Raw genomic sequence first — 16,624 nt, forward strand, 5'->3', positions numbered from 1 at the left:
TGGGGTGATACATTAAGCCTATTGAATCCCAAATTGAAATCAAATGTTTCCCAATCGAGCTGAGTTATTCGTTCGACCAAGTTTCAGACAATTCTTATAACAAAACACCCTTTTGACCAAAAGACCAAAACTGTCAAAAAATAACCAAAACCACTCTAAATAAAATAATTATTATTATATTTTATTAAAGACATTTTACCAAATAAACTGGCATTCGTGACCAAGATCTAAACAAAATGATTTGTGGAAAATCGCCCCCTTGATTGATTTTTCGCCCCCTAATTTCTAATTTTAAAATTTTCGCCCCCTTTGATGTCGTTTTCGCCCCCAAGGGGGCGATTTCGCCCACTTTGGGAATCGCTGTTTTAGATGGTAATGATGATATTGTTCTACCATCTATTGTAGCAAGGCAGCTGCCTATAGCACTGGAATAATCTGAAAAGCGATTTGATCAAGATTGTGCTGTTGTTAGTGGTCAGTCATTCTCCTGTATGAAGGGCCAAACAGGGTTGTGCGGACCCGCAAGCAGAGACACATGCGCGAAACCCGCGTCAGGGGAAAAGAATCTCCTTCCAGAAGAAACTGCTCACGAACACTGCAAACTGCAAAACCAAGCCCTCGATTGACAGAATACTCCCAATAGATGGGGTCGAAGAGCCCGCCCTCAATCCACGAAATGTTAACAACAAGGAGGAGGCAGTTCTAAGCTCCTGTCCAAATCGTTTCAATCGGGTGCCCTGATGGTCCCTCCCTTTCCCAATATATCATGAGATATGTATATGCAATGTATGTCAGTGTGTGTTATGTGTATGTTCTGTTATACATTTGTTTGAAAAACAATCATAATTATGATTAATAAGCATTTATAAACAAAACATTTACCTGATTACTCCTGAAATAAAATGTGGATTAGCAACAAAACATTAAAAAAGCACATCAAATCTCGATCCTGGAATGTCTGCTCACCACTGATCGGCCACTTTAGGCATGAAAACATTAACAAGATTGAAATTTGATGCGGTGGTAGATCTTACAGCGCAACGCACCATTCTAAGGTGATCTACCCACGTTACGGGGCAGGCGAAGAGTATCGTTTTAGAATAAAAAAAAATCTATATAGACATGGCTTTGCCCCCCTAGAAGAGCTATGACCTAGTTACGCTTATCTTGCCACGCAGAAAATTCTCGGCCCATTTCCTAGAAACCTGGAACGGTTTATGTCTTCTAAATCATTAAAATGTTCGTCATAGTGTTACTTTCATCTTACTGTTATCATACATGTGTTGTATAAATTATTGTGTCTTGAGCACAGTACGGCAGTTTTATCTCTTCGCATATTTTTTTTATTTTTTATTTTTGCTAGGTTTCTAGCTGCACTCTGAATAGAGTTGAAACCTCTACACTAGACCCGAAGATAGAAAAGAGTACGTAATCTTTCAGAAGCAGTTTGCCAGCCGTACGCGGTAAATGATATCCATTAAGACACTGTTGCACACTGACTCAAAAAGTTACGGTAGAAGATTGAAAAGTTTTCAATTGGTCAGTCAGTCAGCATTTGCCCATGTAGTGTTATGGTCACACAATTTGTGTTTGTCTTCTTGTTTGATTTTGTGGTACGGTTCCGTTCAATACGTATTTCTCCTCGTTAAGTCAGTTGTCGTATGTTTGTTGTTTTTTTTTCATCGAATCAATCGAACCCCGTATGTTAAAATATAGTCAATCCTGGGTCAAATTGTTTTCTTGATTTCGCTAATCGTTTTCTACTTCTCTGTGTTCATCTGTTGTGTCCTTAAGTTATCATCGGTCCAAAACCCACAGAAACATGTGACTGAACTTCTGATATTTTTTGTTGGTGTCATACTACCATCTAAGAGATAAACAAAAATATGTACGCCAAGTTGGTCAGTTGATTGCAATAAAATTTTAAAATAATAAAGATTGCTTGTCTATTATGTATTCATCCCACTACAAATACTATGAAACATATTCAAGTTCGTTCAATTGTCCTATCGGTCCTACCTAGATAAACCATGTCATTTTTCAAGCGTGGCCTAGAAATGTCAACCTAGTCATACACAAATAACGTTGTTCAGTTATTAAAAGCAGTCCGTTTTTGTCCAAAATGTCACGTTGAACGCATTGACGTCAACAATGCGTTTAAATGTTCGCACGTCAGCTTCGAATCTATCAGCACAATTAAGTGCTGCAAATCTCCTTTCCACTATTAGTACTTCGGTCGATTTCAATTGCTTTATTTAAAGAAAATATGACCAACTAACATTGTAAAAATTCGAAAAAGCGACTATGACATCAATAAATTACTAATCAAAATCAACCGAGAAACGTGGGAAATAGAGCCCAAACAACATTTTGAAGTCAGCTGGCTGTAAAAGGTTCCAAAACCTGTCACAAATCCTATAATGCTTTTATTAGGATTTGTAACGATCATCAAAACCTTCTCAAATCCAACCGACTTGGAACTATTGCTTGGGAATAGACTCTAATGAACCCCGGCGGTTCCTCCGTGCTTATCGAGCATGTCTGATGCATATGATCAGCCATACTCCATCTGCAGCAGCCGGTTCGTGATGAACCGTTGGAGGCGCATTAAAGTGTTAAAAAGGTGATATCAAGACCACATCAACATTTTGTAAACAAACATGTTAATGTTTCACTAAAGAACACTGCATTACAATAATCAAAATGAAATTCCTTCACTTTAATACCGTCAACCCCTGCGAACTTGGCCAGGGATCTTTGACTTTTTTTTTATTGTGGAATCGGCATCGGCATTGAGAGTTCTGAGTATTTTCGTAATATGCACATCTTATTTTGGGAATTTTAATATGTGAACTTAAAAGTAAAATTAAATCTGTATTGGAATATTCTAAACATTTTCATTGAATTGATATCGCTAAAGTTCCACTCTTTTATTCTTTCTCACAGGTCCAGTATTCCGACTGAAGGGATCCGTTCTGTCAATGTCCTTGTTGGACTGCAATGGCGCACTGATACCGTATGCGTTCGAATCCTGGAAAGATGATGGCAAAGAAGGCAAAGAAAAACGTGATAGTATACCACGTTGTAGAAACATACTGCTATAAATCTAACTTTTTTTGTTCCTATTTTGTAGAAACCCCTACCAAACAGACCGCCAATAAGATGAGTCCCACAAATCCGGATAGTACGCTTTGTGATCGTCAATTCATAGTGATTGCCAGCGAAAAGCAGGCAGGCGTGTTCGCTCTTCCAAGTCAAAATTGTGTGTACAAGAAAAACATCGTGGAAACGGACTTTGTGGTGAAGGCCGAGATTATCAGCATGAAAGGTGTGCCGTCAATAAGTAGGCAATCTGGCTCATATTAATTAACATTCTATGTTACATATTTACAGACAGCGTGTGTTTAATTTGCTACGCATCCAATGGACACTTGCTTGTGTTTACCCTGCCAAGTTTAAAGCTATTGCTTGATATAGATTTCCTCCCATTATCGGAGTTGAGGTAAGTTCACATGTACACCCTAACAAAATAACACTTTAAAAAAATTTAATGTTTGCATCATTTTTTATGACATACTTCTACTTTGTTAAACATATTGACGATCTAAAAATATTACAGAAGTAGGTTTTTGTTCTTATTCGAAACTAATAAATTGTTTTACATGCTTATGCGGCATACATACCCGTACTGTTGCATAATGCTGATAAATTTTGAAGCGTTTGCAATCTCCATGTTAAACATATTACATAACATTTCATAGAAAAAGTCATGATGTGACGATTGACCATTTGTGTTCATGTTTACTTTCCTACAGTTTTCAAACCAAATGTAAACAGGGAATAATCGATCCTATGCTGTCCATCTGGGGACAGCAGTTGATTGTCAATGAAGACACAAATCTGTAAGTGTTTTGAAGAGTTCTCAAAACTTCGCGAAATTGTTTCTATAGAAGGTTTCTTGTTTGTATCATAAGTTTTTACTAGCAATTCAAACATTTTGTTCATCAGAGCCTTTAGGGTAAACTATATAAATATTATTTTTGAAATTTTAAGCGCATCGTAACTAGTTACACGTCATGTTAAACAGTCAATTCATTAATCATATTAGAATTTGAGAGTATGTATACAATATTAGCTACAATACAATTTCCTCCTAACATTGTGAGTGAACATTTGCCAAACATAAGTCAATAACGGCACTTGTTTTCACTCTTTAAATCAACTTTGTACAGAACATGCCAATGCTGCCCTTTTACGGTGTGTTCCACAACTTCTTTGTACCTACCAACACACGTTAAAAAACCAACATCTTTGGATCAATTAAATTTTGGCTATAATTGTCCAACAATTTCTGAATTGTCTATTTTTTGCCGGATGGCATTGGGCCACCATCCGTTCCACGATTGCTTTCATAGCTATCGAGTACAGTTGTCAATGGAATCGGTTCGTTTGTCTTTCCGTTGCACTGCGGCAATGCCCATTCATATAAAAGTGGACAAAATGTTCAAGTGTTACATGTTGCAAATGAAATTTTAACTTGATATTGATTTCTGATTACTATATGGTAGGAGGTACACCTCGTCATATTATTATCTCCATCGTTAGCTTCTTACTTACTTCCAAGTCCCAGACGACTTCTTTTGTAAGTGGGTTTTCTTCTTAGTCAGGCTTTGTTTTCATACTTTTTCTGTAATATTCGATGATGAACAGCTACAGTAGCGGTGATACATCTTTATCTCCGTCCAGCGACGACCCGGATGGTATGGGAGAAGACGCCGTTGTGCAATACTCAGCTCGAAAAATGTATGATTCGTGGCCGTGTGGTTAGCGGCGTCAGTCGTCTAGGCGTTTCGTAAGCCTCGGAATATTTGTTCGATTCCCCTTTTTCGTCAAACAAAACATTCTTCACTGGACCACTGGGTGTTTCGTGTGTTGTCCGTTGTCTCATGTTAGTTATTGTTCAGTCTGTGTAACTTTTGGGTAGAAGACGGTGTACTCTGAGCCAACTCCCCCAATCATCGTTATATGTCAGTCCTATATTATTGCACTATTGGAATATCATATGAATCTAATCGTGGATTGAAAATGGGAAGTGAGAGTTATATGCGACGCATGTGGTATGACTCTCAGATCGCCATTATACTGTTATATGTATTGCATTTTGCTTCTATCATGTGCGCTGGGTGCGCCAATGCATATGGAAATCCAATAATATCCTTCACATTTTGAAAAAAAAGTCTTCCTAGGCTGGAGCGGGAATCGAACTCACAACGACTAAATGACCGACGCCGCTAGCCGGACGACCACGAAGCTCACTTAGAGGAATTGCGAAATTCTGCAAAACGTATTCCACTTTATCTGCCAATGTTGCTTTTCAACGCGGCCAAAGTTATATGCACAGCTAATGTATCGATCGTGTTATGTGCATATAACTCCGATATGCGCAAGTGTCATTGAGTTTTATTAGAAGGCTTTTGAATCGGAACTGTTTATGATATGATACGTATAACGATTCATTTGATGTGAACGTGTCAGACTACGGGTACAATGTATGTGCAGTGTCTGATAAAATAGGCTCTTAGAATTATTTCAGTGTAGTGTATTAAAAAAAATGCTTTGTACTGTGCCTCAACAGTGCCGGTGATTTAGTCAGGGACACCCTTGCGCACACAAGTTTTTGTGAGGGAAAAAGCGTTCGGGTTCGGATGTTAAGGACAGACTTGTTAGAATCCCAAAATGACCGCCACAATGGCCGACATTGGCACCTACTCACGATTTCGAGGGCACAAATCTCTTCGTCAACAAAACCAGTGCACCTGATCTTCTTATTTTAAGCTTATTACGAGTGAGCAAGAACAGAATAATGAAATGCACTCTTGTGTGAAGCTGGCTTCTTGAGATTTGTGCGTTTGAAGTTTTGATGCACTGTTGAAGCGGGATTTCATGACGTTTGTCCTTAAGGTGAAATGAGAGCTCGTTCAGGTGCATTTTAAAATCGTTATTTCAAACACATGGATTTGATCATCCACGAAATGCTTGATGCTGCAGACTTAGATTTTTTTTTTACAGTATACGGTAATTTTTTTACCGAATTCTCAATAGCAGAACGTTCGGTAATCCGTTCGGTAAGTAAAACGACTACCGAACATCCGGTAAATGATGTTTTCAAAAGGCTGTCGCATTGGGGCACGTTCGGTGTAGTACTAGATTTGTAGTAATGAGCTGAATTTTAGTATGGTGAGAAGGTCAATTCTCCGTTTCTGCAATGAAATGGTGTAAAAAGCGTGGGTATTATGATTCCTTGGCTAATTTGATGATGTTTGAGCAAAACTTTGGATAACTATATTGTTTATGTTGCAAGAAATGGAGAAAACGACAACACTATTGCCCAAAGTTTTGCTCAAACAGCATCAAATTTGGCAAGGAATCATAATACCCACGCTTTTTGCACCATTTCATTGCAGAAACGGAGAATTGACCTTCTCACCATACTAAAACTCAGCTCATTACTACAAATCTAGTACTTCACCGTTCGTGCCCCATTACCGAATTTCTCCGGTAATGTGAGTTGAAGAATTACCGTAGGATTTCGGTAATTTATTGTTTTCATTTGGATGTTTACAGATTTTCGGTACTTCTAAGAATGAAAGATACAAGCGAAGGCTCATTGGATTTTTATTTACGATTTTTTAAATAAATTTGTTCATTTTTAAAAGCAAATTATATCAACTTCACTATTTTCTTCTCGGCATTGATCCGTAGCTTGAACGCGACGCGAGTTTCCATCCATTGAATCATGTAAACAGCGGACAGCCTGAAACGGAATGTTGATTATTTAAATGGGGAAGGCCAGGTAAAAATTATGTATGATGAATACTAATACCAAATTCCAGCATATGTGATGTTCTGTTCACCATAATCACTAAACTAGATTTTTGGAGGCCACTATAACTTCGAACTTTTGAAACCGGCATAAAAATGTAACACATCACAAGTTTGACATTTCGCAAACGTCACTAGCAACTTTACGGAATTTCGGTTAAGTGGGGAATGGTTCACAAACTTTTTCGGTAGTATTTCTTACAGTATACGGTAAAAATCCGATTTCACAGTGCGTACTGTAAATTTTTTGACAGAAAACGCTGTCACAGTATCAAATTACAAACGAATCGGTAACAAAATTACCGAAATATTGTAAAATAAATAATCTTTACTGATAAATGGTAGTTTTTCCACTTTACCGAATTTTTCTAGCAAAATAATTACCGAACAGCGAAATTGAATCTGAGTGTGTACATACTTTTTTCATATTTGTGCATATTAACTTTTTGGTCGAGTGTTAAGGGTATGATGGCTACACCATTTTCTTAACCTATTACACAGCGCAACATTTTTTTGTCTCAAGAGCAAACTTATATGTCTCAGACAGATTCCGGGCCGCTGAATCCGAATCTGATTTGCTCCAGCACGTCACAATTTTGAGCTATACCTCATTTTATACGGCAAAATATGCTGGCTTAAAAAAAATATGTCCATGCTTAATGGCTTGCAGTAAAAAAAGCCCAAAATCGCATATTTTGCCCTGTAAATTGAGGTATAGCTCAAAATGTTGACGTGCTGGAGCAAATCTGAGCCCGGATTCGGATTCAGCGGCCCAAAATCTGTCAGAGACACATAAGTTTGTTCTTGAGTCAGACCAAAAGTTAATTATTGTTACGCTGTGTTATCACAGAAAAACAGATGTCACATTCCGCTCGCTTTCCAACCTTTATAACGGTTGATTCAAATTTTCGGTAGAAGGTCGATTGACTACTCGCTGCGCTAACGTCGCTTTTGCTCCTGTTTGACGTTTGCTCACTACTGCCACCTAGTGGTTGCCCGGCCAAGCACAGTACGTTTAGCATTAGGCGGTTGTGTTTTGATGACGATGTTTTTCAATGAAATTTGTTCTAAGAGTTGCGTCTGTTTCTCTGTGCTATTATCATCGGTGGGGTAAATGAAATACCGTGAAGGTATCATATTTGACGCGTAATTGTCAATTGTTTGTTTAAACCATATTTAAATTTACTTTTAACATCCCAATTGAAAAAAAGTTCACATTTTGATTAACAATAAACGGCAGAAAAAAAATCAAAAAATTATAAATCTAGTGCGTCACTTTTTTTCAATCCTTAGCGAAAGTGCTACATATTTAACAATAGTTTTCAAGCAAACAGTTTGTTGTTTTATGTCAATTTCATACGAACTAGGTTATTAATCACAAAGTATTGTTTAAAATGTTTTTTTTTTTTGTTTTTTGACATATAAAGGGGATAGACAAAATGATCGGGACAGGCAAAATTTTCACTTTTCAAAAAATGTCTGATTAGCTGTAACTTATCGAAAAGTGCATCACTGCAAATTGTTCAACTAATTGTGTATCACTGGACAAAATTTGGAAAGGATCGGACTATTCTGCACCAAGTTATATTATGCCTCTCAAGAGTAATCAGAATATGGCGATTATCTGTCTCTGGTTTCTGATATAAACGCGACAGTCACTAATCATAACAGCGTCACCAGATTTGAAAGTATATAATTCCATTATATGGGGTTTGACAGCAAGAACACTCATTCCACTGAGCCACTCTTGCCGTTCGTCACAAATACATTCAAAAACATCTGTCACTTCGCAAAACCCACATGGTTTTGTTTTTGGCGGGAACACTTTTTCTTTTGCTTTGCCTTGCGACTGTCATGCGGATGCGGCGGTATGCCTTGCGAGCGTACGACCGCCGCAGGACTCTAATAAAAGATAAGCGCGACAATATTATCAATTTTAATAAAAATCAAAGTCCAATTGCAGCTCAATCATGTTACAGATAAATATAAAAATGTGCAAATCCGTCCACTATGTATAGGATGACATTGGGTATTATTATCAGGTTTGTTTACTTAGTCATGTTTTTTTTATTGGCCTAATTGCCTGAAACTTGGTTGTAAAATTCTTTTTAGATGGGAAAGACTTGATGCAAACTTTGAGTACAACAGGTTTAACAAAAAACATGACGAAGTGAACAAAACTGTGGAAAATACGTAGGTTCCCCTATCTATTTTATTTTTTAGTGTTTTCCACTTCAACAATTTTTTTTTCCGAAAGAATTTGCATTTTGTGACATGTTACAATGGACATAATTATATGCGGCGGATCAATTTGGCCAATTGAAGACGTCACTTTTACCAATTTAGGCACTAGATCAATTTAGGCACTAGATCATTTTTCCATTTAAAGCATTGTCCAGTTAGAATCCGGACGCAAAGGTTAATTTATTGTGACGCTCTCAATGATCATAATCATATTTTTTTTACAGCAGTCTGATCATAAACAAGTCCTCTATTGATGGTGAAAATTTCATCGATTTTCTTGCTACGAGTGAAAAGTTATTTCAGATTGAAGACAAGTGAAGGAAAAAAATCTTGCACAAACACGCTCAAAATTAAGCGTGGTCAGGTACGACAGTCGCGAAAAATGTTAATGTCTCCATAACCATTATGTGTGATGTGCACAGATGTTGTTAACCATGCCATGAGGAAGTGCCCAAGGAAGATTGAAGTTTATGTTCATGGATAAATCTGCTTGGAATTCCAAGATTTGCCAGGAAGTTCGAGCTCTGGACATCGTTTTCTCACATCACGATTTTGACACCAAATGTGTACAAAGATGATAACCTCAAGAATCGCGTGCTGCTTTTCAAAAATACCCACAAGGGATCTGTAGAGGTTTGAGCTAATTTGGTGAGCTATCACGACAGCCTGAGATGTGTAGTGGTGTCATCACTGTTGGATAGTGTTTATAAACGAAAAAACACTCAAATTTCGCTTCTTTGGAATTCACTGAATAGCCCTTAATTTCGCAAGAAGAGAAATATTTGGCAAAGTTTCTTTGGAATCCTAATCTGATTGGTAGAGGGTCTCAGGACACTACAGAGATGACCTAATTGTTAAACAAATCCGCCGAATGGGTTGATGTTAAAATTTACTACCATTGTGCAGATTTTTAAGGAAGTAATCACGGAAAAAATGAGAAAATGTATTAAAAATTAAATTAAATAATTTTAATGATATTTTTCCAGGAAACTACAGTAAATTATCTTTGTTTTGAGGGCTTCACCTTTTCTGTTTGTTATTCCACCTCTGAGATATAAGTGATTATCTGCGTCCGGATTCTAACTGGACAATGCTTTACCATCGGAATATCAATTGACTAGCCTCTGATCATTCAATGGACTACCCGCTTTGCGCGCAGCCACAGTTGATCAGCAGGAGTAAATCCATTTTATTTTGTATGGTGAAAAGTATCTAATCTTGAATTACTTGAAATAGAAAGCTTTTACTGAAAAAATATTTGGTAGGCTTAATAGTAGTCACCATTGTGCACAACCACTACCAAATATTTTTTCGAATAATGTATTCCACTTCGATAAATTTGCCTTTAGATGCTATTCGCCATACAATATTTTTTCGATTTATTTTTAGCGATTTTTCGCGCATAGAAGCTAGCGCCACATTGGTCGATGCGGAGAGTAGGAAAACAGCCGATGTAGTTAATTCATTGACATCAGCTCCAGCCTCAGTCAAGCCAATTTGGCTTCTTTAGGGGTGTTGAGATAATACCATATTTTGAATCTGCATGTCAAAGTGAGCCGAAATCCAAATTTACATGAATTTTGGTGCCCGGGAACCTATTTAAAAATCGGTTTGAAGTTTGTATGGGAGCGATTTGTCGAATCACCCCTCGTCGCATTTTGTACTGGGCAGTTGCCCAGCTGTCAAAAGGTGATTTTTTAAAATCTCTTTGTTATTCATTTTATGTATCGAAATGAAGTTCTAAAAATCTGAAAAAAATCATAGTGGCTCAGAAGAAGGTGCTCTTCTAGGTATATAAAATCAAAAAGTCAATACATTTCGAAATTTAAAAACCCAATTGAGCCCCAGCTAGGAAGCATAAATATGTGGTGTTGTAGGTTCAAAGCTTTTACAATCATTGATGACGTCAAACCCGACATCAACCTATCATTCACCTATTTTTATTTTGGCCACCAAACCCAACATAGACCCAATAGTTGATCGATGTTGATCCAACAGTGGCCCAACATTCGATAAAAATTGACCCGACTTTGACCCGACATTCGACATTTTTTCAGTCTGGCGAAATTTTCGGGGTTTTTCGTGTTTCGTGCCAAGCTACTCATTCGAGTGACAATTTATTCAATTGACAAGGATTCGCTTCTCATTTGATAGGTGCTGTGATTGAATGAAATCGTTTTGAACATAACTAGAAGGAAAAATGACTGAACAGATTGGTTGGTTAGTGTTCAAATGAATGAATTGAATTTTTGCAACACTGGATAAAACAGAAAAATCATTGGATGTAAACAACTAAGTTAGGCTGGTTTCAGCAGGATTTCATGTTAACCCTTCAGGACGCGCGCTGTTGTAAAAAGTACAACACTGTCAAAAAGCCTCTCTCGTCGTACACAGCGCGAGCGCGGTGTAGTTTTGGTTGCTTGATGGCGCGTGTCCTGAAAGGTTAACAAAAACTGACAGTATTGAATAACGTACCTATCTGTTTTAACGCAATTTTTCATACAACTTGTACCTCCTTTAAGTTCTTACAACCAATTTTTTTTTTAGAAATATAGCGTCCCAAGTGGGACAAAGCCTATCTCGCAGCATTGTGTTCCATGAACACTGCCACTGTTATTAACTAAAAAATCTCAATGACCAATTGAAACACATGAAATCAACGACAATTGACACACAGACAAACAGACGTAACACTTCGAACATTTTTCGATTCAAATCATAGTCACGGAAACATATTCGCCCAATGCTAAAATGACTAAGTTTGGCCGACCATCAACTAGGTGGCGGTAGTGAGCAAACGTCAAACTCGAACAAAAACGATGTGAACGCCACAGGGGGGTAGTTGGCCAACTATCAAATTTTGAAAAGGATCGTTAAATCGAAGTACGATGGGAATTATTAGAGTGTTACGTCTGTTTGTCTGTGATTGACATGTGTAAAAGCCTGTGACACGGTTAGACAAAAAACAAATTTTTGAATGACTGCGAAGTGACCCGACGCTTGTGATATGTCCTATTTTCGCCGTAACAGCAAAATTGTGTTATTATTTTGAATCCTTTAATGGTTAAAACCTAGGTTAAAACTAAAATGCCTTCTGTTTACCTTTTTTACAAGCGTCGGAATACTTTGCGAAATTTCACATTTTTTTTTCGGAATATCCTATAGACAACCAATTGCGCTGAGTTTTAGTAGCCAAATGCAACCAAAAAGGCTTGTTCTGAGGAAACGGAAAACACGTGTCTTAAATATATAATAATAATATCCTTTGCAATATCGTCAATTCTAAAACTTATAGCCAGTTGAATGAAAAATAGTTATGTTTATAGATTGTCCAATACTGTAAGTTTTCTCCGAGATGAATTAAAGCAACATTCTTTTGTTAAAAAAAAAACAGACGTCAGATAAATGACAACTCGTTGCCGTCAGTGAAACAGATAATAAAAGAACTAATATTTCACCTTCTTTCTACTTTCATCTAGCATATCGAAAACTTTCAGCTTTAGTAACAAGGGACATGGACTGTACTTGGTAACACCCACCGAATTACAGAAGTTTACAGTCTGCCAGGAGTTTTGGTGAGATTTATTTTTCGAGTACTCATTCCCCTCGTGGATTTTAACTTAACGGTGGTAGCTGTGTAGAACCTTCACTTTCGCCAGGCGAAAATCTTCATCTGATATCTGTGATCTGCTCTGTTTCACCCTATAAACTGCATATTATAGCACCCTTTAATAACATAGACCGGATAATTAGTCACATAGTGCCGAGAAGTGGGTAGAATTCTAACTTAGGGGTAGACAGTACATAATAAGCAGCTTAAGCATTTTGCCACCAAAACTAGAAAATCATGCATAAATAATGTGGAATTTCAATTTATAATCTCTCGTATAGTTCTTATTTGAACCTTAACCGACAAAAGCTAATCGTTGGAATTCCGACAAAAGTTAAATTGCAACATTGCAGTTCATTTTTCAACAAAATAAATATATAGATATTTGCAAAATGTTATTCGTCCAGGTTATATCAGAAAACTTCAAAGACACCCAATATACGTTATTATTTGGATTCCCGAAATCTGATTTTATGTCAGCTGGTTAAGGTTTAACCAGTACACGACAAATTCTCGCATTTTGTTTTATTTTAAACGATAAACGTTTTTTTTGTTTAACCTTTCGTCATTGATTCATTGAATTCAATATTTGAAAATTCATAGAGACATATGCAGGGTGCTCATTATGCCAAACTTACCCCTGAGTATAAATATCTGTCTAGTAACTTATCTAGTGTAATTTTTTACATGGGTCTGTGCCATTTGGCATACGGTCATTCGACATTAGGTCTCTTGGCATAAGGACAGTTGGCATACCTAATGATAATTTGGCATAAAGGACACTTGGCATATAAAGAAGGGTACATTCAATTGTGCTAAATTTCCCTTATGATAAATGACCGTTATGCCAAATGTTCGGTTCCCCTTTTACATGTAAAAGTAACTTTTTTCTGTTAAAGATATTCTAAGCAAAGTAATTCAACCACTTTTTTCTGTCCTAATAATAAACATATTTGATGTTGATTACATAACTGCCGGTGGAAGCATAATTGTCCCATGTGCATTTTTGGCAATATTGAGATTTTGCCTTGGATTTTGCAGCCCATGGCCTGTATCATGGTGTAATATCATATAGGGAAATAAAAATAGTTAGTTTGTTCCGAAAATTGCTGAAAAAATGCAACGCCGATTTGTCACATTCTAAAAAGTGGACGCATAAGCGTCACGTTTCATTGGAAATCCTATGGAACTTTAAAACCGCTTTAAAACAAAAATTAGATAGGGGAAATTACCTATTCTCGGCCGTTTTGTTCTCTTCGTCTTTGGGGTTTTTTTGAAACCTATTGAACTCAGAGTTGGTCCCAAATCCTTCCCAACTAAGCTGAATTATATGGCCAAGTTTCAGGCACTTTGGCTGACAAAAACCCCCCATGACGAAGAGAACAAACCTGCCGATAATACCCATTGTCACCCTATCAAATTCAAAATCGGTTAATGTTAGATCACGATTCGGAACTCATACTTCGTCCCCTTAATGCTAGAACTAGGTAACTTGTTTTACGAAATCGCTATAAATTTGTTTATATCTGAGCGTACACCACAATAAACACAAGTTTGTCAATTGAAAACTCGAAAACACATATTAATTCAACTTTTAAGACCAACAAAGAGTATGTTTTGTCCCAGGATAAGTTAAACCAGCCATTTTTATCCGCATTTTCCAAAACGAGTTACCTAGTTCTAGCATTAAGGGGGCGACTTCATAGTTGAGACAAATTACGTTTTCGAACTTTGGACGCGATTTTCTCGATTGCCTGTTTTTACACTTGGAACATTTATACGTCCACCGGCAGATAATGTGGTGAAACTTTCTCTCTTCAATACAAAATCTTATAAGACAGATATTTATGGTAATGGTACGGGTGCTTAAGACTACTTTTAATTAAAAAATTAACACATGAGACGTGTGATTGATGATCCGGATTTGATATTAATAGTTTGCTCCTGTTTTGATCGTTGGCATGTCGGATTCACGCTGGCTTTTCAGAATTTTATTCATCTTCAGTACACATAACAATTTTCAATGAAAAAAGTTTTTGTTTTGCATAACATTTATTTGAATTTGTTTGTTTTATCTACACGACTTAGCAATCAATATAATGAAATGCTTGGAGAGTTGTACGTGGCACATGAAATGCCAGAAGCACCGAAGGAGAGCTTCTTCAAAGGGCTTTTCGGTGGCGGTATGCGGAATTTGGATCGAGAAGAACTTTGTAAGTATACTTTTGTAGCCTAAAACCGACAAACAAATACATTTTACAATATCTTGTTTCTCTTTTAGTCGGCGAGTCGAGCGGAAAGGCGAATAAATCAGTGGCCAAGCACATACCGGGTCCGAATGCGAACTTGCAGGACCTGGACCGTCGAGCAACTTCGGCCTCGTCCGAGGTCAGCAGGGCACATCAGTTGATGCTGGAGCGAGGCGACAAGTTGAGTCAACTAGAGGAAAGAACTGAACGTATGGCTAGTGAAGCGCAACAGTTTTCCAGTTCGGCGCACTTATTGATGAACAAATACAAAGACAAAAAGTGGTACCAACTGTAATTATTGTAACATCTACTGCTACCAGTCTTTAGAAAGGTCTTTTCAGTCCTATACATGCGTCAGTATAGCTTTAGTGCAACAATTGTTTAAATGTTATCACTGTTATGTTATTGATCGAGAAATGAATAAACAATAATAGATTGTAAAATCTTCCATGGCAATTTGAGGTGTTGCCACGAAATATACTATAATTCACTATTTTGCTATTGGAATGCTGTAATGAATCTAATTTGTAAGATTTTGCATAACGGTGAAATTCCAATATTATAGAATGATCATGCTGCTGCTATTATTATAAACTGTTAAAAATGATCTTTTTTGGATAAACAAAAAAGACGAAAGAATAGATCCAAATAAGTGTGACATTATTACGATGACAGACGATGTAAATAATCCATTTCGATGATAAGTACTTGTAAATATGTTACATACATTAGGAATAAAAAAATTAACCATTTGAAGATTTTTATAATAAATAGTTTTGTTTGATTTATTAGGTATCACAGTATACTAACACACTTATTTTTTTTCAAATCTCGGCAATTTTTCTTGCTTCTTACTGAGATTGACACTGCCTTACACCCTCAACCCGAAATCATCATTAAATTTTGTTTTTTTCTTCGTTCCTATCTTCCTCGCTCGCTTTTTTAGGTACCTCACTGTTCGGGATTCGTTCGGTCCCTTTTTTTTTATACATAGAATGAGAAAATCTGCAACAGATACCCAAGAGGTGGTTCCTCGGGTGATGTGGGGATCGACCCACTAAAAACTCATTCTCTCCCTTCCTTACCTTCGCGGTACGCCCGTTAGGGATGACTTCGAGAAGGGGGGGACCGTACATGAGTACACTCTAATAGTAAGCATTCCACCAGCTACCGCCTTAAGTTGTTCACTCTCCCCTGGAGGCTCGGGTCCTGGCTAGTACTTAGACTACCCGTTGAACTCAAGCTCCTGGATGGGGAAGGAGGGCCAACTCAACTAGCTGTTGTTCGGCTCGCCATTTACTCTGTAGTTCAAGTACGATTCGAGAAACCGTGGAAGTAACGGAGTCCCACTTGTCCGCCCCCATACACATCCTTTCAACAATGTTGTCAGGCGTGATATCTCTACCGCATACCTCCTGCATACTCGACCTTTGCTCCACGAAACGTGGACATTAAAAGAGCACATGCTCCGCGGTCTCGTCGCAGTCTGCACACTCCGGACATGCGGAGGAGCCTGCGTGTCCGAATCTGTGCAGATATTTTTTGCAATTACATTCATTACCCTTGCAATTTTTTGCAATTTCATTCATTACCCTTGAGGATAGTTTTAAACAAAACTTTTTCATCAAACTGCACACTG

At 37.4% G+C, this 16,624-nt stretch overlaps 1 protein-coding gene across 7 annotated transcripts in view; it reads left to right on the forward strand.

Moving 5' to 3' along the window:
• The window catches only part of LOC109405633 (syntaxin-binding protein 5), a 40,371-nt gene extending 24,615 nt beyond the window's left edge, over nucleotides 1–15,756 (forward strand). For 3 of the 7 annotated variants that reach the window (XM_062845945.1, XM_062845949.1, XM_062845950.1), the window contains 7 exons: nucleotides 2,947–3,072; nucleotides 3,134–3,328; nucleotides 3,394–3,502; nucleotides 3,816–3,902; nucleotides 12,606–12,701; nucleotides 14,825–14,949; nucleotides 15,018–15,756. In XM_062845945.1, coding sequence (XP_062701929.1) covers nucleotides 2,947–3,072; nucleotides 3,134–3,328; nucleotides 3,394–3,502; nucleotides 3,816–3,902; nucleotides 12,606–12,701; nucleotides 14,825–14,949; nucleotides 15,018–15,280 — 1,001 coding nt within the window. In that variant the 3' untranslated portion in view covers nucleotides 15,281–15,756. The remainder of the gene's footprint in view (nucleotides 1–2,946; nucleotides 3,073–3,133; nucleotides 3,329–3,393; nucleotides 3,503–3,815; nucleotides 3,903–12,605; nucleotides 12,702–14,824; nucleotides 14,950–15,017) is intronic. The other 4 variants (XM_062845946.1, XM_062845951.1, XM_062845944.1 and 1 more) reach the window with 3 other exon arrangements.
• Nucleotides 15,757–16,624: the final 868 nt, after the last annotated feature.

This window comes from Aedes albopictus, chromosome 1 (assembly GCF_035046485.1).
Source record: "Aedes albopictus strain Foshan chromosome 1, AalbF5, whole genome shotgun sequence".
NCBI lineage: Eukaryota > Metazoa > Arthropoda > Insecta > Diptera > Culicidae > Aedes > Aedes albopictus.